This window comes from Rhipicephalus sanguineus, chromosome 2 (genome assembly GCF_013339695.2).
Source record: "Rhipicephalus sanguineus isolate Rsan-2018 chromosome 2, BIME_Rsan_1.4, whole genome shotgun sequence".
In the NCBI taxonomy this organism is placed as follows: Eukaryota; Metazoa; Arthropoda; class Arachnida; order Ixodida; family Ixodidae; genus Rhipicephalus; species Rhipicephalus sanguineus.
This window is the reverse complement of record NC_051177.1, coordinates 101,877,833-101,900,436: the sequence shown is the minus strand read 5'-3', so window position 1 is coordinate 101,900,436 and position 22,604 is coordinate 101,877,833. Positions and strand designations below refer to the sequence as shown.

Genomic DNA, 22,604 nt, shown 5'->3' with positions numbered 1-22,604 from the left:
TATGCCGTAGATTTGTGCGTAGCAGTAAATGCAGTCACACCCCCGTATCTCTCGGAGATACGGGGGTGTGACTGCGGGGTGTGACTGAGATACGGGGGTGTGACTGCACACCCCCGTAAATAGCTCGGAACCCAATACTGCTGCCTTTGTTTTTATCACCGGGGTGACTTCCAACACTACAAGCTCACAGGAAAATGACCATTTGGGATTAGTTTTTTGCCACACCTTGCCGTGTTTTGCCGCACTGCTGTGTGCAAGATCGATCAAGGCTTCTTCGTTGAAGCATTCCGCGTGACGTGTTCCCTATACAGGACCACCCCTTACAAAAATAGATTTAGACAATCTATAGACTGTCTAAAAATTGATTTACACAGTCTATAATGGATTTTGACAGTCTATAGACTGTCAAAATCCGTTTTTGTAAGGAACAATGCTTTAGACAAATTCGAATAAATAATACTGCAAGACAATGGGAGGAAAAACTGAAACCATATATGCCACACTGAGCATCTTTGCTAATTTGCCAAAGCAGAAGGAACGGAAGCCACCCTGCAAGCGAATGAGGGGGGGGGGGGGGGGGGAAATCAGTGCTCACAACAAAACTTCCAAAGAAAAAGTTTATGAATTCATGCAATAAAACCCAGTTTTTCAATAAGTGCTCTTTTATTCTCTTGCATCTCTACAAAAAGCCACCTAACTCAGCTTTTCCGGCTGTAGTCTGGTTTTAGGGCCGGTAGGTGTATATACCCAAATTTATTTGAAATTGCATTGGGTAAATTGCATATTGCATATCTTTATATCCGCAGGACACGGAGGCGGCGGAGGTAGTAAACGGGGACGGCTTTGGATAAATGCACGTCGTTAAAAGCAGTTAAACATTAAAATGGGCGAGACACTAGTGAGCATGCTATATTTCCTAGAGCATGAAAGGTACTCAAGTTGCTGAATATTCCTCAGATGCAGTGCAACTGCATTTGTGGAATATCCCCCCTTCTCCTATGTAAACCTCTTAGAGTATAAACAAAATAAGCTTAGTTAAAAAAACCGTGTAACCGTGGGAAGACTTCCGAACACTGACAAACACAGTCAAACCAATAATAGCGCGTATTTTGAGCTACGCACTACAAGAGCGCTAGGTGCCCGGTGAGGTTTCCAAAAGTAGCAGTACGCTCACCCCCTGCCTATTTTATTCGAACTAGAAAACAAGCGCATTTATCTCACCCAAATACCACCTGTACTTCAAGTTACACTAAATGTCAAAATATGGAAAGAGAATAAACATAAGTGCCCTGCATGACAGCTGCTGTGAGGAACCCGTTCGGAACGTGCTTCGGAAACGCACGTGTTTTATTTCAACGTTTAACGTGCTCCGTGCTTGTTAAATTTATTGTCCCTGTAGTTTGATAATTGATGAGCATCTTAGGCCACAAATTTTCATAATTTAACGGTTCAAGCGAGCACCGAGTTGTTTCAGGCCCCGCAATGTGCACGGGAGCGAGCGGCGCGTCGTCTGCTATCGCTGCTCCTTGGAGCCCTCGAGAGGGCGTGCGTGTAGTTGTCGCTACCTTTAAAAATACAGGGACCTTAGCAAACGCCAGTCAGAGGCGCTATCAAGCGGCACCGGCGCAGTGTCAGACGGCGACTGCACAGCGAAGGCGAATAGATGCGCGCGCGCCGGCGCCATTGTGTCTGCCGCGGCTACGACGCCACTCCTCCCGAACGTGCAGACCAGCAGCGGCGAATTGCGCGCGGCGGCGGCGGAGAGCGCGTGAGATGCCGGCTCCGGTGAGCCAGCTGTGTGGCATCACTGATCCTCGCGCATGCGCAGCACGGCTCATGAGGATCCACGCGAAATGGGCTCCGGGTAGGCAAGTGTAGCTAACGCTAAAGAATAAAGCGACACAAGGCAGGCCACCCATCTTCGCTCTCCCTTCAGGCTTGGAACCACTAGTGCGAAGCTGCCATATTTTTTATTTGTTTATTTTTTTCCTCGTAATGTTTTGCTAGCCTCCACTTTCTTCTCCCGGTGGTGTTCCATCTCAGCAGTATTTCCTATTCACTTTGTGGCTTCTGCTTCCATAGCTTATTGTATTGCCTAATTCCACGACTTGCTTGCAGGGTTTTCCATTTTTGTGTTCTCTATAAACTTCAGCGATTCGTAAGCCCAAATTTATCTTATCTCCTCGCTGGCATAACCACCACCAGTTCCTTGTAATCCTATCCTTCTGCAGGTTTCTTGCGAACTCTACTGTTTGCTCTGTATTCAGCTTCAAATGTTCGGGCACAATATCTCTCCGGCATAATAGCATCGGCATCTCTCCTAAAAGTATAAGGCTCTACAATCATAATGGCTACCCAGGATGTATTTTTCTAGTTCATCTATCCGTTGGTAAACCGCTTCTGAAACCAAAGCACAGTCGATACATAACTTGTCTATTTCCGCACTAGCACAATGATTTCCCATGGCACTTATTTTTTGGAGGAATACAGCGCAAAAGAGGACGGGTACAAGGCGACGCACACACAGCGCTAACTTACGACATTTACGACACAGCGCTAACTTACAGCGCTAACGACGACTTTTGCGCTGTATTCCCTCCAATGTTTCACCAACAAGCCCAAGCTTCGACGCTAAGTCGACTTATTTTTTCTTTTGACTACACAATATCCTGTCCTTCACGCAAGGTAAGGACTAGAGAACCCTTGCAGTCAGTATTTATGCCTAGATGCCCCAAGGGCGTTTCAAATCTCAAAGGACAGCCGAAGGGAATGAGCCACGGCGAGTTCCGGTCCACTCCGACGACTTTCGCGGAGCAACTTTTACTGCTCCACTAATAGAAACAGAGAGAAACTCCACAACGTTTACTGCTTCACCTATCCCTGTTGGCAAACAGTGTGACGTCACTGCGAGTGCCACACCCACAAGCCCCACCCTCGGAGCGGGTGCCGGTTGGCAAAATAAGTTCCGGCGGTCGGATATTCCTGCATAACAGCACTGCGTGTCTGTATTGCTTCGATAGAGTTTTCGGTAAATTACTTTTTTTTTTTGAAGTTACAGCATTTAGAAACTGGCTTAGAATGTGAACGTCCTCTTTTTACTGGCACGACGAAGAACAGACATTGCCCATAACACACGATTCTGTTGGATCAACATATGGTGATTTAGTGGGAAAGCCTCGTCGTAGACGAGTACAGCCACACACACACAAAAAAAAAAATATCTTACACTCTTCAAAAGCGGACGTTGCGCGTTTTTACGTAAGGTGCCGAAACGAAGTACGCTTCACTAAATCGTCGCTGTTAGGATAAATATTTGCATAGCATATACGTGAACATACTTAATGTTTGTCGTGACATAGTATACACAGCACTTTTAAACGATGTACAATATCGGCGGCACCATGGTTTTGATCTAAAGGGCGCGAGGTTGCGAAATACCGATCAAAGAGTAATTAAAAAACGTTCGTTACCGTACGTACCGCGTTACAGAGTGTACCAGGCTGTGCCAGTTTCACAACTCTCATAACAGGACTGCTTTTATCGTTTCCAAGCTCTTACTATTCCACAGAAGGTGCACAAGTGCCATAAACGGCTCTTCAAAAATTCCTTACTAGGAGTAACATGAAATCCATCTGGGACTCGCATTCCGAAACTCTTATTTAATCACTTGAACTAAGCCATAACAACGCCGCGCGTTTCATTCATGGCAATTATAGCCGCACATAAAGCATAACTGCCACGAAAAACCCATTACTACTTCATCCGCTCTCCGCCCGACGTAAGTGTTTGCGCCTAGCTTGATTACTTGAAATACATTACATTACTTAGAATAACCTTATGCCCTATCGCACCTACATTTTATCTCGAATTGATCATAGTCATAAAGGTTGAAATAATTCAATGTCACACCCAGAACCCATCACGAATAATTTATTTCCAGGACTTCTCATGGAATGGAACCACCCCCCCCCCTTCCCGGCGCAGTTGTTCGTATCAGTTTCGTTCAGCAATATCAGACATTATCGCTCCCACATTAAATTACCTAATCAATTTGACTGTATTAATTAACTTTTGCTGCTTTGTTATTTATGCGTGCATGTGTTGTAGCCACTCCCACCTGTAATACCTTGGTCTTGAAGGTACAATAATATAAATAAAAACTCATAAGGGTCCCTCATGTATTCGCCTAACACGACTCGAAGGCGAAAGCCATCCTGTACTTTTTCTTCTCAGTCGATGTATTGAACCTCCCCCGCACCCCACCGAAAGTTTTCTGCACCTAACGTGGTTCTGCACTGCCTCCAGGATCGGAGGCATCGCAGGCTTCTGCACCTAACGTGGTGCTGCACTGCCTCCAGGATAGGAGGCACCGCAGGCTTCTGCACCTAACGTGGTTCTGCACTGCCTCCAGGATAGGAGGCATCGCAGGCTTCTACACCTAACGTGGTTCTGCACTGCCTCCAGGATCGGAGGCACCGCAGGCTTCTGCACCTAACGTGGTTCTGCACTGCCTCCAGGATAGGAGGCATCGCAGGCTTCTACACCTAAAGTGGGTCTGCACTGACTCCAGGATAGGAGGCATCGCAGGCTTCTGCACCCAACGTGGTTCTGCACTGCCTCCAGGATAGGAGGCATCGCAGGCTTCTACACCTAACGTGGTTCTGCACTGCCTCCAGGATCGGAGGCACCGCAGGCTTCTGCACCTAACGTGGTTCTGCACTGCCTCCAGGATAGGAGGCATCGCAGACTTCCACACCTAACGTGGTTCTGCACTGCCTCCAGGATAGGAGGCATCGCAGGCTTCTACACCTGACGTGGTTCTGCGCTGCCTCCAGGATCGGAGGTACCGCAGGCTCTGCACCTTAGCTGGTCTGGCACTGCCTCCGGATCGGTCCACCTTCGTCCAAGCGAAGATGTCATGTGATAACGTCACAAATTTTGCCGACTTGTGACGTCATCGTTCTACAAGCGCTGGAAACATCGTGCGCGCGGCGACATGCCCGAATCAATCATACGGCCCTACTTTCGGCCGGTGCTTCATTAGACTAAGTTAGAAGAAAGCGGAAAGGCGATGCCATTTCCTCGCGTTGAGTAGCCTAACCTGCACTACAATGCCTCGTTGAATACATGAACTCGACAATCGTCGCTTTCGGTGCTCTAACCCTACTGAGGACAGAAACAAGGCCGCCGAAACACTCCCGAAGGAGCCTCCCGCCGATCTGACCACCTAGCTCAGCTTTCGCTCCATCTGGTATTCCTCCAAGACAGTGCTTCCCGGTCACCACGAGTTCTCGTCCTCACTCCTCTTTCGACCGCCCATATCTCGTGACATCCTATCTTCCCACCGCTCCTGTACTGTCGTGCTCCCGCGAAAATTGAATAAAATAGTGCCATTCTTCCAAGAACCAGTTTCCACGCCTATCCTGCCACGACTCCTTTCATCCTCGCCATTGATAGCGTTTCAGAAGATAGCACCATTTCTTCTTTTCTTCCAAGAACCAGCCTCCTATCCCGTCCGTGACGCCTTTATTGCGACAGGAATCATACGGGCACTCCAGGCGCACTTTTGCCGTCGCCGTGATGTTCCGTATAAAGTACAGATGCCGTCGATGGCTACTCAAGCAGAGATGACACGCGCCGCCCGTCTTTCGCTGCGCGAAAGGTGCATGGAGGTAAGAGCCGGAAGGGGAGGAGCAAAAACTAGGGGCAGCTACGCACTGGTGGCCTTCCCCTCGCCATCACAACACTCCTCTTCACCCTCACTTCCCTTTCTCACCCCTTGATCTACTGTACTATACACGGCTAAGCTTTACTCTATCCCCTCCTCTCCCTTTCCCATCCCCTTGTTATACCTTACCATGCATCCCTATGCTATGCTAACGTTATCCCTTACTCCTAACCCTTCCTTCTCTTTCCCACCCCTTGCTCTACAATACATGGCCATGCTTTATGTTCTCCGCTCCTCCCCCTCACTTCCCTTTCCATCCCCCTTGTTATAACTTACTATATGTGGTTATGCTATGCGTTATCCCCTCCTCCTAACCCTTACTTCGCTTTCCCAGCCCTTGCTGTGCTATACATGGCTATGCTATTCGTTATCCCCTCATCCTAACCCTTACTTCCCACCCCTTGCTGTACTATACATGGCTATGCTATGCTTTATGTTCTCCGCTCCTCACCCTCACTTCCCTTTCCCTCCCCTTGTTATAACTTGTTATCCCCCTCCTCCTGACCCTTACTTCCCTTTCCCACCCCTTGCTGTACTATGCATGGCTATGCTATGCTTTATGTTCTCCGCCCCTCACCCTCACTTCCCTTGCCCTCCCCTCGTTTTAACTTACTATATATGACTACGTTATGCTTTGCATTATCCCCTCCTCCTAACCTTTACTTCCCTTTCCCACCCCTTGCTGTACTATACATGGCTATGATATCCTTTATGTTCTCCGTTCCTCAAGCTCACTTCCCTTTCCCTCCCCTTGTTATAACTTCCTATATATGGCTATGCTATGCGTTATCCCCCTCCTCCTAACCCTTACTTCCATTTCCACCCCTTGCTGTACTATACATGGCTATGCTATGCTTTATGTTCTCCGCTCCTCACCCTCACTTCCCTTTCCCTCCCCTTGTTATAACTTGTTATCCCCCTCCTCCTGACCCTTACTTCCCTTTCCCACCCCTTGCTGTACTATGCATGGCTATGCTATGCTTTATGTTCTCCGCCCCTCACCCTCACTTCCCTTGCCCTCCCCTCGTTTTAACTTACTATATATGACTACGTTATGCTTTGCATTATCCCCTCCTCCTAACCTTTACTTCCCTTTCCCACCCCTTGCTGTACTATACATGGCTATGCTATGCTTTATGTTCTCCGCTCCTCACCCTCACTTCCCTTTCCCTCCCCTTGTTATAACTTGTTATCCCCCTCCTCCTGACCCTTACTTCCCTTTCCCACCCCTTGCTGTACTATGCATGGCTATGCTATGCTTTATGTTCTCCGCCCCTCACCCTCACTTCCCTTGCCCTCCCCTTGTTATAACTTGTTATCCCCCTCCTCCTGACCCTTACTTCCCTTTCCCACCCCTTGCTGTACTATGCATGGCTATGCTATGCTTTATGTTCTCCGCTCCTCACCCTCACTTCCCTTTCCCTCCCCTTGTTATAACTTGTTATCCCCCTCCTCCTGACCCTTACTTCCCTTTCCCACCCCTTGCTGTACTATACATGGCTATGCTATGCTTTATGTTCTCCGCTCCTCACCCTCACTTCCCTTTCCCTCCCCTTGTTATAACTTGTTATCCCCCTCCTCCTGACCCTTACTTCCCTTTCCCACCCCTTGCTGTACTATGCATGGCTATGCTATGCTTTATGTTCTCCGCTCCTCACCCTCACTTCCCTTTCCCTCCCCTTGTTATAACTTGTTATCCCCCTCCTCCTGACCCTTACTTCCCTTTCCCACCCCTTGCTGTACTATGCATGGCTATGCTATGCTTTATGTTCTCCGCTCCTCACCCTCACTTCCCTTTCCCTCCCCTTGTTATAACTTGTTATCCCCCTCCTGACCCTTACTTCCCTTTCCCACCCCTTGCTGTACTATGCATGGCTATGCTATGCTTTATGTTCTCCGCCCCTCACCCTCACTTCCCTTGCCCTCCCCTCGTTTTAACTTACTATATATGACTACGTTATGCTTTGCATTATCCCCTCCTCCTAACCTTTACTTCCCTTTCCCACCCCTTGCTGTACTATACATGGCTATGATATCCTTTATGTTCTCCGTTCCTCACCCTCACTTCCCTTTCCCTCCCCTTGTTATAACTTCCTATATATGGCTATGCTATGCGTTATCCCCCTCCTCCTAACCCTTACTTCCCTTTCCCACCCCTTGCTGTACTATACATGGCTATGCTATGCTTTATGTTCTCCGCTCCTCACCCTCACTTCCCTTGCCCTCCCCTCGTTTTAACTTACTATATATGACTACGTTATGCTTTGCATTATCCCCTCCTCCTAACCCTTACTTCCCTTTCCCACCCCTTGCTGTACTGTACATGGTTATGCTATATGTTCTCCCCTCCTCACTTCCTTTTCCTTCCCCCTTGTTATAACTTACTAAATATGGCTATGCTATGCTTTACGTTCCCCCTTCCTCCTCACATCACTTCTCACTTCCCTTTCCCACCCCCTTCCACTACGAGCTGCACGCGCAGTGAGTTTTTCGTGCGCACCACCAGCGCAACCTCAAGCAGCTCCGATGGTAATAAATGCGTAGTTTGACCTACAGGGCGTGGTCGCCCGCGTATCTTTAGACGGGATCAGCACAAGGCTCATACCTATCTAAGTGTGGTACTCTCACCGCAAAGTTTTGCTTCGTATAACATTCGCATCTGTCGCTATCGCATTCATTGCTTCGCCCCTGTAGCGAAACTGACCCCCCTCTCTCTTCCCTGGTGGAGCTGAGCCGTGCTCCCGCTGGCATTGCAGAAAATAGTACTATTTCTCCTTTTCTTCCAAGAGCCAGTCTTCTATCCTGTCATGATTCCTTGTTTCCTTTCTCCATCCTTGGTGGAGTTCAGGTGTGCTCCCGCTGGGACTGCTAAAAATAGCGGTTTGTTCCTTTTAAGAACCACCTCCTCCATATTCCAAGAAACACCTAACTCACATCCATTTAAGGCAGACACTCTCCTAACTGACAGCTGTTGTCAACCTCCCTTCCAGTGAAAACCATGTGTTGTCGATAAGCAAGACAAAGGTCGTGATGCTGACAGTGCACGCAAAGACACCCTAGGGACATATACACCCTTTCCAGAGTGTTCCACTCATCAATGTCAGGCATACCAGCTTATGACAAGCCGCCAAAGGAATCTTTCATCAGCAATGCGCTGTCGGTGAGTCACCGTGAGTGCAAACACCCCCACCAAGTTTGGTGCAAGGTTGTCTAGCTGATCCCGCAAGCTCAGGGTTACTGACCACTGAAATATTTTCACTGTTCCCTAGGAGAACTCCTTGAAAATCTCAGCGTTTGCTTTCAACCGGTCCGGCTCCCACCTGAAAGCAGAGCTATTCTAGAAATGCGTACCCTCCCCAAGAAGATAACGTGTACAAAACCAGTCCGACTATTCCAAGAAGAAACATTCCTTCATTGTTAGCATAGGCGTGCGCACAGGGGGGGGGGGGGGGGCGCCCCCCCCTAATCACCTAAGAGGGGTGCGCGAAATCTGCCCCGTACACTGACGCTTCTAGTCACCTAAGAGGGGGGGGGGGGGCGCAAAATCTGTCCCATACATTGACTTCAATGTAAACATTTCGACAGAAGTCTGTCTGGCTGGGTGGAAGAATTAAGAAGTTGAAATACCTCCAGCCACAAATTCTTGGAGGAAACCCGACGTTTCGAGACCGGCTTGGTCTCTTCTTCAGGGGTGACTGTGCTGATCAGGGAGGCTTCGTCGCGGCTTGTTTTTGGCTTCGCCTTTCTCTTTCCCTCACGTTCCGGAGGCCGTGCACGTAGATCGGAGGCATTGTTCCGAGGGACCGGTTCACATTCGCAGGTGTGTTCTGGATGTGCCACGACTCGAGTAAGAGCCTCCTTCCCAGAATCCTTACTCCTTCGGCTCTAATCCTTAGGCTCTTACTGGAGTCGTGGCACATCCAGAACACACCTGCGAATGTGAACCGGTCCCTCGGAACAATGCCTCCGATCTACGTGCACGGCCTCCGGAACGTGAGGGAAAGAGAAAGGCGGAGCCAAAAACAAGCCGCGACGAAGCCTCCCTGATTAAAGTCCCTAGATTTTTCGTTTTTACTTAAGTACCGACAACTGCCTCCCTTCACGGCCCTCTCTCACGCGCAGCTGGCGTCCGACGCCATTTTCTTCCTAACTTGGAAGACTTACAAAGCCATGTGCGTCTAAGTACATTAGCCACGCATCTTTCAGCGGACAATATGCTACCGCGACGAGCCTTTCTCCTCCCGTCAACCACCTGTCATTAGTGAATGGGGGACGCGTTTCACCAGGTGTTGGAAAAGAGGAAGAACATGGCTACCGAAAACGAGCGTTAGCCAATGAGATTCGTCGCCGGCGCTTCAATGGTTGTCGGTACTTAAGGGAAAAATCTAGGGACTTTATCCCTGATCAGCACAGTCACACCTGAAGAAGAGACCAAGCCGGTCTCGAAACGTCGGGTTTCCTCCAAGAATTTGTGGCTGGAGGTATTTCAACTTCTTAATACATTGACTTAGTAGGGTGAGGGGGGCGCTGCGATGAACCTTCGCCCCCCCCCCCCCCTGATGGTGAACCCTGTGCACGCGTATGATTGTTGGTATACCTCCCCGTCAGCAAAACGAAGGGCGCAACGAAACTTAGACTGAGGTGAAAGGCCGAAAATGCGCCCACAACAAAAGAAAGAACTCCAAGGACGCATGAGCGGAGAAGCGTGGCCTGAAGGTTTCCGCGAAAAGGGCGCTAAAAAAAGGCACAATAACGGCTGCACGGGGTGAGAACGGAAAAGGGACTCCAGGAACTCGACGGGGGGAAAGTGAGGAGAGTTCCTGAGAGAACACAGCTAGTCGGCCCACCGCGACGTCCCGGGATGTGAAAGCGTCTTTTCTTTCCTCTAATCTCATCTCCCCGTCTATTCCGTCTTCTTCCCCATTCCCCTACAGACGTTGAGCCGTGCTCATAACTTGGGCTACAGGCTTTTCCTCACCTTCAACTTCAATCACCCCGCGACCCCTACGTCCGGCTTTTAAAGTGGGGGACAGACGGTCCGATTTTCCATGCGATTTGACGGCCGACACGGCGGTGGGGAAACCGGAATGGTGACCTTTCATAGCATCGGACAGCCACCATTCGCTCTCCTCCACCGCCGTGTCGGACGCCGCATCGCATGGAAAATCATACCGTCTGTCTCGCCCTTTACCCAGCTCGGTGAGAAGTCCCAAAGATGGTGGTATAATGTGGTGTCAGAAAACACGTATTTTCCGTACCACTGCTCACGGATCTTCCTTTTCATTTTTTTTTCTTTTTGTCCATACTACGAAAGTAGCTGTCTGCTGGCGGCCAATTTCCTGCTTGTAGTGACAAAAAAAAAAATAACAGAGGTCACCTGAGATGCTGGAATGCGAAAGCACTGATGTCCAATTGAACGTCCCAGCTAGCAAGCATCAACTACCTGCGGTACCAAAGCCGCATGTCGGCGACGAGAGACCCAAGAAGTAGCAGCAGGCACGAAGGCCGGCAGTCGCGCGCAGCAGAACCCAAGCCCAATGTGTGCGAGAGCGAGATACGAACCGGTCGCCATGCCTCCTGGATAGCAGACCTGTCCACTAGGCTTTATCACCCCATGCTACTTGGACTAAAATTTCCATTGCCAAGCCCGGCGTGACGAAAGCGGTGATGACAAAATTTCGGTTCAAGCAGCATGATGTCATAAAGCAAAGTACACAAGCCTGACGTCCAGGAGCCGCGGGCTGAGACAGGTAGGAGAATGCAGAAAGCTTTGAGAGGGAGGTCGCAGGTTCGATACTCGCTGCCGCCAACGTTTTCTTTTCGAATTTATTAAGACGAGAGCCTCAAGCGTACCGTTGCGCGGTGACCTAAAGCGAAACACAACAGGCGAATGTAGTAGTACAGTGACCCACGTGACCTTCGAGCGAGCGAGCGAGCGGCTTGTTTGTGACGTGACGTCCCAGATCGCCGTAATATGTGACGTCGTCACACAAGATCGTGAGACGTCATAGGGGAGGCTAATCATCTAAAGAGAGCGCCAAGTCTGGCCCATACTTTTATTCATTCGTACCTGTCCCATCACTGCTCCAAGCGCAGGGTTATTTACCTCCGGAAAACCGAGGACTAAAGGCAGGCCATTGTGGGAAGCACGTGATCGCTTAACGTGAAAATGGGGGGGGGGGGGGGGGGGGGGGGGGCAGCGGCGAAACATGGCTTTTCAGCGCACTACGTCAGACCCCTCAACCGCCGCACGGTGTCGCCCCGATGAGCAAAGCCTGGTGTGATTTTTTCTTTGTTTCTCTCCTTTTTTTTAAATTTATTTGTTTTTCGTTCCGGTCAGGACACTAAAAGGTGCCCCCCCCCCCCCCCCGGTATAAAGGGGAAGACCACAGACATCATCATCATCACCGGCTGGCCCTACTGTACGCAGGTGAGGAGGGTACTGTTATAGTGCCTAGAATATATATAGTACTGTAGTACATGCGTCCTTTGTATGTACAGACATGTCACATACGCACGCGATCGCACAACTCCTAACCACCTCTTGAAATACCATATCCACAATTCTGCGAGACGAGAAGGTTAGCATCCGGCAATCCATCGTGATTAGCTCTGTCTACGTTGACATGTCGCAGCCCCGTGCTTTTTACTTTTCTCGTTTCGCAGGGCTAAACAATACAGACGCTCGTTCTTTTTTTCATTTCAGCACACACAAATCAAATAACGTAAACGCCTGGCAAGTAGAACGTCAGGCTATGCATCTACTGTCGGTTGCAACCTCGGGAAAAAATATAAGCTCCGACCACAGCCATCGCCATACGACGCAACAATAAATGTCCCATCCAACTACATTTGCTCATTTTCGTGAAGTCAAGCGCTTTTGTCTGTTAAGGACTGTGATGGTTAAGTTTGCCACACGAGTGTTTTGCTGGTTTTCAATTAAAAAAGAAAAAAAAAACTTGAGCGTTCTGACAAATTTTACAGAGCAATGAAGTTATATTTATTCTTCGATTGGGACTGGCTATAAATATTCCTCGCAACTATATGTGTAAAAAAAGAGAGAGAGAGAACGCGGCTAATTACCATAGCACAGTACAAGCAATCCGAAAGACGAAGCAGAGTGCCGAAATATGCACCGGCAGGTTTGCAGGCGGGCGCAAACATGACAAGCGCGCGGCGCATTCCCCACAAACGGCGCACGTGCCACTTTCCAAAACATCGAAATTACCGCCGCCGATTCACACGCTCGACACGCCTCTCGTGCTCATTCGAACGATCCCACGCGGGCCCCTCGTTACTTCGTTCGGCAGCGCTCGATCGTTCGGCCTTTCATTGTTCCAACAACACATCAACATTAGTAGGCGCCAAAATACCGATACACATCACTCGCTAGAAGCACCGGCAACTGTCAGCCGGTGCAACGGCCGCTCGGGGTAAATCAACAGCCTAAAGTGACAGTTCGTCCGCTGAAGGAAAACGTCAAATAGGGGCCTACCGGCAAACGAGCAAGCATAGAAAAAATATTATGTCTGTATAAGCATGTTGTGGTCAGCCAATCGCGCGGGCATCTCAAGCGACGATGCTCAGTTGACGAAGCGGTTACATTTCTTCACCCGGTCACCTCCAACATGCAGAATAACGGCGTTTTGCGGAAAATAAAAAAGCGGTGGAAAGGTTCTGCTCACCGGTGGGATCTGTCGGGATGCATAGCTTGCAGGCGGTGTGCAGACACGGCAGTAGCTGTGGCTCGCTAGTTTCCGAAACGTCCTGCTTACAAAATACACACTTCGTGTCCAGTCCGGCGTCTTCAGCGGGACCGCCAGTCACCTGTTCGGTGGTGGTCTGTGCGCCGTCGTGCGTCTCCATCTCGGCATCAGTTCCCACAGTCCAAACTAGAGTGCACTTACTAACGAAAACAATTCACGGGGAACGTCAGTCACGTCAGGAAAAAAATTACCGAACACATTCGCTTCGCACAGCCACCGCAGCAGACAGAAGCGGGAGAGCACCAAGCCTACCGCCACAACGAGGGCCGGAGATGTTGCGCCATCTGGATTTTCTGAAAGGCAAGAAGCGAAGCGGATGCCCTGCACGACGACCTATCAGGAAGTTCACGCCGCATCAGGCGGCCTGTGATTGGTCCACCCTTGATGTACTGATGACACACCAGCCAATCGGAGATTGCAGTGTGTAGAACAAATTATTTTTTACCAGACGCTCGCGCGTTTTTCATTTTTCTGCTTACGCCCATGCGCGATACGTGTGTGTTCTCTTCTCTCCAAGTTCCCAGTGATATGGGGAGTATGGGCGGTGTGGGCTCAGAAAACCGCGCGGTATTGTTGGATTCATCCGCAAGGACTGCAAACAACTGTTGTCCTTGATGACGTGTGAGCTGTCCTTTCGGTAAAGAAACAGCGGAGGAAAAACAATCAAAGATGACCTACCGTTGTTCACGAAACAAACCGACAAGATGAAAAATGCGAGAAAGAATAGACAAATAGCAGTAAGAGTTTCAGATGTATATTGGATTATCGGTTGCTTCAAGCAGCGCCTAGGCTTTGCTTCAAGAATGAATTTGTCTGATACGCACATCCTGATCTTATACGGTGTTTTACCAGTTTTACCTCTCGCCGTCACACTTTCACGTGTAATCATTGGCTGTGACAGTACTGACAGTACCGTTCGGGTGTTCTGTGACGGTACTTTTGGCTAGCCTGGCAACATTGAGAACGCGTTTCTCCCGCAAATCTTGGATGCAGGTTGTGCGCGTGAACGTGCGTTCGCGATTAATGTTTTGCGAATCAGCGTGGGGCCCATAAATCGATGTGCACTTTTATAAAACTGCACCTTAACCTGAGTGTATGATTGAGCAGTCCAGCGTCTTGCCTGTGCACAAGTGAGATGTTTACCGTTTCTCGTACTATCGTTGGTAGCAGGTGTTGTTGGTTATTAAAGCAAAAATACAGCGCAAAAAAGAAGAATGCTGTTCGTGCCCGCTTCAAGCACACATGAGCCGGCCCCTTTCGGAAGCATGTCTCATACCAGTGTCACACGGTGCACTGCTGATTACAATTAAGCCAAATCGCGATCGAAATTTTCAGCAGTGTTTGACCAATCAAGATAAATAAATTCGTTGAAATTGTGCTCAAGCTGCGGAAAGAAGCAAGTCACGGTCGAGAAATTCGATCTTTGTCTAGCTCAATCGCGATCGAAAGTCGACCGCTCGAACACCGGCATTGCATGTATGTGCGCGCCTCTGCGGTGGCTCGGTGGTTACGCTACTCGGATGCAGACCCGAAAGACGCGGGCTCCATCCCTGCCGCGGCGGTCGCATTTAGATGGCAGCAAAATGCTAGAGACCCGTGTAATTTGCGATGTCAGTGCACATTAAAGAACACCAAGTGGTCGAAATTACCCGGAGCCCTCCACTATGCCATCTCATAGCCGGAGTCGCTTTGAGACGTTAGACCCCACCAACCAACCGCCATATCTGTGCGTGAATTCTCATATGTGTCGGGATTCTTTAGCTCATCGTAATGTATTGTTATGAAGCGTATCACTCAGGCACAGCTCCATGTACCTCACCTGTGGAGCTCTCCCAATTACTTCATGGAAAACTTCATACGTCGTTGCTACAATAGAAAAACCGGTCTGTCGGCAGATGCAAGCTACTTTTCTAAAAAGCGTTTGTCTTAAAGAAAACATTTTGTTTGTGCTAAAAGTTCGTGTAACTTTTCTCACAGAGCACTCCTAGCAGTGTCGCCATGTATACCAAACTCAGTATCTCACTATCCCCATCCTAACCTTTCTCTCCATTCCTTTCTCTGTGCACATGCTTTCCCTTCCCCTCTTCAACTTTTTAGGTTGGGGGGAGAGAAAGCAATAATAATAATTGTCGGGGTTTAACGTCCCAAAACCACGATAGGATAATGAGGGACTTCTTAGTGGAGTGTTCCGGAAATTTCGACCACTTGGGGCTCTTTAACGTGCACCTAAATCTAAGTACACGGGCCTCAAGCATTTTTGCCTCCATCAAAATGCAGCCATCGCGGCCGGGATTCGATCCCGCGACCTTCGGAGAGAAACCAAAGCAGACATAAGTATACTTCAATGGAAGGCAGTTGCTGTCTTGAAGAAGACAAGTCCGCTTGTTGGAATGTTGGCTCCAGCGACATTCCCTGTTCACCAATTTCTCATCAAGTGACATTCCAGGAATTCAAGAACATTTCAGAAGCACAATGCACGCACTCCAACCTACTGAGCAAATGGCATTGGATAATGCAGTGCGGTTCCAATCAACCTAGATTCTAAAAGTGCTTGTAAGCATGACATTAATTTGCATGGATAAATAAGCAGCGCTGCAGAGTTCCCAATGACGGCAAACAAGAACGACACAGACAAAGCGCATCTAACAATTGATTTAATTGCAACGCTGCCTCCTATTTATCCATGATGCTCCAACTAGCCCCAACGCAAGCTCTTCTTAATTTACATGTCGTATACTGTGCAAAACTGAAGACAAAGCCATCAAAGGTATTGAAGCCATCACTGGAGATGCGGAGCAGAATGTGGAGATGTGGAGCGAAACCCTCTGTCTCATTGAGCTTTCCACTCCCCCTTATATCCTGAAAACAGCACTTGTACATGTATCTGTAAATGTGGCACTTATTTACGCATAGCAAATCAACATGAAAAAAATCCGTGAACAGGGGGTGGGTGCTCGAGCTGACGTTTCGACAAGTGGACTTGTCTTCTTCAAGGCCGGAACTGATTTCCTCGACAAGTGGACTTGTCTTCTTCAAGGCCGGAACTGATTTCCTCGACAAGTGGACTTGTCTTCTTCAAGGCCGGAACTGATTTCCTCGACAAGTGGACTTGTCTTCTTCAAGGCCGGAATTGATTTCCTAGGAAATCAGTTCCGGCCTTGAAGAAGACAAGTCCACATGTCGAAACGTCGGCTCGAGCACCCACCCCCTGTTCACGGATTTTTTCATTGCAAGCTTCCATCTCCCACTTCCTCCCATTTTTTTAACAAATCAACATGTAACATGCTGTGCAAAGCATTCAAATTTTTGTAGCCATCATAAAATATTCATTGTGGAATGAGTAGTAAGTCTTTGACTGGTGCAACCGACAGGACTGTGCAGATAGGGACAAGCGCTCATCCCTGTCTGCATCGTTGTGCTGTTTATACCTCACGCTGTAATCCTTACGTATAATGGATTGACAACTAGCCCAAGCTGCCACCGTTATAAGTTATATTTTTCTATCTTCAGGTCGTTTTGAGGCAGGCTGTTGTGAGGCTCTGCAGAGTACATGTTAAGGTTTGTGTAGTTGTGGCAAGACACTGGATTTCTCGACAGTCCCGTCACACTCCCCAACATTGGTCCGCGCAGCTTTTGTGTACAGCACGTGAGAGACTTCCTTCCCAGTGCCTGATCAGACGCTGGCCTTGAAAAATGCAGCATTTGATACAAAAACCCACATAACCTTCGTGAGTTTAATTAAAAGCAGATAAAAATTAGGGTTTGAGCCATAATCAAACCTAGGTATTCTGTGTGGCAGTCTACTATTCTACCACAGAGCAACGCTAGTGCTTGAAGCCATTTCATAAAGAGACCCTATACAGTCGTCATGTCGGGCAAGGATTCATGTTAACAGATGTCATATTGCGTGGCAGAAGCGTAGACTCGCACAAGGCGCCACACCATGTGAGTTGTGTAAGGAGTGGGTGGTTGAAAGCTGCCAACCCATTACGAAGGGTTGAGCTCGAATTCACCATCATGATCATCATGTACAAAATCAGCATCAACAAAGTGTGTGGCTGCTCACATGACCTGTCAAGCTTCGATGATGATGATGATCATGTTGATGCTAAAATAGCCACACCGGATGGCTTTCACCTTCAATTCGTTTTAGGCATGGAGTAAGATAAGACAGGAGCACCGACTACGCCACCGCCCAACGCATTCGCTCTGGACATGTCGTGCAACGCGGAGGTGTAACTCATTCCTTTGCTCTTCTCCTCTGCTCCTCTTCACCCTTTCGCGCATGCTTTCTCCTCTCCTTGCTTTGATCACAACACGTAGTGCCATCTGTCGAGGTGCGTGGAATGCATGAGTGCATGCATTGACTAGCGGAGGCCAGCAGTGGGGAGCAGCAAGCGGGGAGCAGACAACAAAATGAGTAGGCAAGCAGACACAGGAACGCGGCAAAGTGTGACCGTGCACTGTTCTCCATTCGTAGCGCCATCTGTCAAACACTATGTGAAGCAATATCCGCCGTTGCAGAATGTGTTGCTTCTAGAAGAGCAGAGTCGGTGCTCGTGTCTTATCTTGCTCCTTGGTTTTAGGCGAATGCATAGGCCACCCACCCTGTGAGTTTGTTCTTGTGTTCTTTGCATTCGTCAGGCCTAATCATAGAGATCATGCCAGTCTGCATTACGCTATCATTTGTACTTTGTACTAAAACACTTACATATGGTGGATTACCAAGTAGCCCGAGCTGCGACCATTCCAACTTGTATGTCTCATTACCTGTGCTTTCCCATCCGCTGCATAGGAGGTGATGGCATCCTTCCGTCAGGTGAACGAGCGACATGTGTCGGCTGAAGTGGAGCTTATGCTGTGGTCACCTCGACTGGACCTGATTGCTCTTGCACTAAAGCAGGGTGATGTGGCCCTGCACCGGCTGTCATGGAAGCGTGTCTGGCTACGTACACCTCCTGGTGGCAAGGAGCATGATGTCGCTGTGCTGAGTCTGGCTTGGAGGCCTGATGGCAAAATACTTGCCATTGGCTATAGCACAGGTGAGCTACAACGTAGGCAAAGCAAGAATGTGTACAAATTTAGGACAAATATCTAAAAAGCATTGTGGTCACTCAGAGTGCCTTATGTGTTCTGTGTGACAGACCTGCGTGGATCCAGGGGGGGCTTTCTGACAGGCCAACGTAGCCGGGGTCAAGACTTTGCGGCTTAAAGGGGTACTGTCATGAAAATTTTCAGTTGTCATTCTTCCGTGTCAAATGACAGGCCAAGTCCTCAAGAGCCTAGAAAATGTACTGGTAAACTAGAGTGCACCCTGAAAAAGTAATTACAGTTGGTTTTTAAAAGTTAGTTTCGGTTTCTACTGTACCCTAACGTCACAACATGGTATGAGCTGCTCGTCACATGCTTGCACGAGTATTCATAACGTTTCTGCGGTCGCTCCATTCCTGGCTCCATTTGTGACGCACAAGCGGCCATTATGAATGATTTGGTGCCCGACACCATCATAACTAGCCATACTGGTGCGTGAAGTCACCAGAATTGATACTGTAGCCTGACGTCACGCTAGTGTTGACGTCAGTAGTTGCACCATGTGAAAATTATTATTGAAGTGAACCATTCCACCATAAGAGAAGCTTGCGTAGCTGTTGGTCTTGGTTCTCCCAACCAACCCATAAGGAAAAAGAAATGTCGGATTGACATAAAGATGACACGGTACAGCTTGCTGTTGTGTATGTAGTCGCAGTTAGATCGCTGGAACTCTGGTTGGTACCTGTTCTTCCAGACTGCCTCTTTGCCTGTAAAACGTGTGAGTGCATGCCTGGCAGACCTGCCAAATGTGTCTGTACATTTTAGTGATGAAGCCCACCTAGGCCAAGTGAAGTGCCCACCTCCCTCAACGTACATGCCTGTTCTGTTTATTCTATGAAGATTAATACCATATATTTAATTTTTATGATTATATCATATATTAATATTGAAGATTAATAGCCTATTAATATCGACATTGAAAATTGTGGTACTTCTTTTAAAGGAAAAGTGCATTCACATCAGAAGTTGAACTTCATATGCTTTATTTGTATTAAATCCTGTTTAGCCTTGGCCGTAGGGCTTTGCCGTCAGAGTGCATAAAGCCAATCTGCACACTGTACCATTATGATATTTTTGTTTGTTTTTTTTTGTATATGGCCAAAACTGACATACAGCCTTGTTATGGTGTCTTCGTATGCCTCAGGAAATCTGTTGCATTGGTCCCAACAAAGCAGTATACAGCAGCATCTTTAAATTTTGGTAAATTTATACATTGCATCTTGGGATGAGCAGCATCCACTGGCATAATTTGATAATCTTTTGTATACTGCATACGTTGCTTGGAGAACACACAAACTTGAATCAAAACTGTGATGTACAAAATTGTTACATAATGTAACACCAAATTGCGTTCTGACATATAGGTCTTTTATTCTATCTTTTTCCAGCTGCACCTTCATTCCACAACCTGTGCACAGCACTCCTTGCTGAAACATTTAAGTGCAGCTTGCAAACTTATGTTGATGAGATAGTTTTAGATGTGTCACAGTCACGCATTGAAGCAATCTTCAGAGGCTCTTGCAATATATATGTCAATATTACTTTCTGTGCAGTTTGGTTTCTAAAGCATATTTCCTGCTTTATAATGACTTCCTTGCTGCGGCTCTTCTTGTTTTTATTACTATTATTAGCATTAGTGTTATTATTATTATTATTTTATTTCTTTAGAGGCATAGTATAGGAACTGTAGTGTTGCAAGTGCCTTAACCAAGAAGGCTCAGAAAAAGCAGTGCGTTTTCATTTCTTTGTTGCAGGGACCATCATTCTCTGCAATGTGGAGAATTCAGACATAGTACACACGCTGACCCTATCTTCTGGGATTACGTGCCTCTGCTGGTCAAGTCATGGCACCACAGCAGAAGGCACCGAACTGCAGTCGCGCTTACTGTACCGCGATTTCTCCGCTGCATACCTGCCAAAGTTACCGAACCTCAACAAAAGCTACGGCTGCACATCATCGGCCAAGTCTGTCGAAGAGAATGTGGATGACTGCAAGATGCTCAAGGAACAGGATGACTTCAACATTCTTGTTGTAGGCCAAGCCAATGGGAGTGTTTCCCTGTACGCGTACGGTGTGCTTCTCTGCCTTGACTTTGAAGTGATGCTCGGAGATTGCACTGGGGAGCGTGCGCAGAGGGTGATGTCTGCATGGCTGTCGGACACTTTCAGCAGGCTTACTGTCATCATTGAAAGCGAGAGAGACGGCGCCGGCAAGTGCATTTACCTGCACATGTACGACATGCTGCTGTTGCGAGAGAAGTGGGTAGAGCTTCGTCTAGTGGCCCTAAAGTATGGACAAGTGGCTTCACTGGCAACCTACCTAACAAGCACTATAAGCTCCATTAAGGAAGCCTGGGAGGACATTCTCCTTGAAGTAGACTCAAAACTCGCCACCTACGCCCAGGAAAAGCGGCGTACATCCAGCGGCACCGTCAGTGACGATTTTCTTGAACTGCTCATGTTTGGCACTCCATCAGATGCACTTGAGAAGTTTCTGGTACATGACCTCACGGAGAAGGGCCTCAAAAAACTGGGCCACTCCATTGAGCTCTGCTACTCTAATGTGCAGAAGTATGTTCTCAAGCAGCTGCAGGGTGTCACACAGGCCGTCTACTTTCACCTGGCTGACCTTCAGGGAATGGCACTTTGGGAGGACAGGTTTGGAGCCCTGGGACTCCGCAGCGAAGCTGTCACCAATGCCCTTGGATGCACAGGTTCCTTTCTCCTCAAGCTGGCAGAGTTGCTGCAGGTGATCGAAGTGAGCATCCGCAACTTCAAGGCTTTCTTTCGCTGGCTGTACGTGGTCATTCTGCGGCTCTCCGATGACACTGTGCCGCCTGAGGTGACCCGCATCTCGCAACAAGAGATTGTGTTTGTTGCGGAGTTCCTCAAGGAAAACTTTGCAGTCGAGTGGAGTGAGGAGAATAGGTTGTCTTTTAGCCTGGAAAGGGTTGGCCAGTACCTCAAGGACGAGCCGCTCGTTTTCCCGCTGCCCGCACACCTGAACGCCTGGCTTAAATTTCTGGAACAGAACCCAGCTGTGCTGAAGTTGGCCATCCCCCACAACTCCAAGAGCTCACTTGTTCAAGAGCACAAACACCTTGAGCAGGCAGCTTCAGATGCATTTGTGGGTATCACGGACGCCCTTAGACCTTGTGTTTCGATGAAATCACAGGTCACGCTTGCTACTATGGTGCACCCTGAAAGGCTCTCTGTGCTGTCACATGTGACTTCAAGCAAGGATGACTGCATCTACACCTCGTTCGTGCCTTGCCGTACTACGGGACAGGACTTTTACTTGGTCAAACATGCAAGAGCAACAGGAGAGTTTTTCGTCGCCCGTCTTTACTTCCAGAAATTTCGACACATAGCAAACGGAGGTGATGCAGAGTGCTATGTCGTCCTCGATGCTCAATTCTACAATGAAGAGGTTCTGTCAGTTCTGTTGTGTAGGGAAGGAGAACACACGGACTCCAATGTTCCTTTGCTCGTTCAACTGGGCCTCAAGCATGTACAGAACTTCTTCGTACCTTTGCAGAGATATGCATCCCATCATGTGGTACTTTCCGAGATGGGCATCCAGGCCACTGATGCCGCAAGTTGTCTGGAAAAGATGGACTTCCGAAGGCTGGAGAAAATGCGCGCTACTTCTTTTGCTGTTAGTGGTGCGCGAAATGTTGTGTGCGTGCTGTTTCATTCTCGTAGGCGAGTACGAACATTTGAGATGGATGTGGAGGAGGAGGACGATGAAACTGGTGATGAAGATGAAGAGGATAAAGATGCAAAATTTACAGCTGAGAAAAGCATCACAGACTTTCAGGACGATGACAAAGAGAATAGTTTCTGAACTAGAGCTTTGTGTATATCGCTTGCTGGAAGTTGTGCTTGCGTTGTTGGCATGTTCAGTCTTCTGCCTTTCGTAAAGAGCTATTCATCTGGTTGTTGTACAGTCAAACCTCTGCTGGAAATTTCATTAAAAGCATCACTGTCAGAACTCCCATTCACTTGAGCAGAGCAAA

At 48.3% G+C, this 22,604-nt stretch overlaps 2 protein-coding genes across 11 annotated transcripts in view; one reads left to right on the top strand and one right to left on the bottom strand.

Moving 5' to 3' along the window:
* LOC119383475 (transcription intermediary factor 1-alpha) overlaps nucleotides 1–13,778 on the bottom strand; it is a 172,997-nt gene extending 159,219 nt beyond the window's left edge. For 9 of the 10 annotated variants that reach the window (XM_049412533.1, XM_049412536.1, XM_049412534.1 and 6 more), the window contains exon 1: nucleotides 13,414–13,778. In XM_049412533.1, coding sequence (XP_049268490.1) covers nucleotides 13,414–13,594 — 181 coding nt within the window. In that variant the 5' untranslated portion in view covers nucleotides 13,595–13,778. The remainder of the gene's footprint in view (nucleotides 1–13,413) is intronic. The other variant, XM_049412539.1, reaches the window with a different exon arrangement.
* A 681-nt stretch (nucleotides 13,779–14,459) lies between these two features.
* Nucleotides 14,460–22,455, top strand: LOC119383476 (anaphase-promoting complex subunit 4). Its single transcript, XM_037651627.2, has 3 exons — nucleotides 14,460–14,624; nucleotides 18,290–18,536; nucleotides 20,340–22,455. Exons 2-3 carry the CDS (start codon nucleotides 18,296–18,298, stop codon nucleotides 22,430–22,432), a joined length of 2,334 nt encoding a protein of 777 aa, XP_037507555.1. The 5' UTR covers nucleotides 14,460–14,624; nucleotides 18,290–18,295; the 3' UTR covers nucleotides 22,433–22,455.
* Nucleotides 22,456–22,604: the final 149 nt, after the last annotated feature.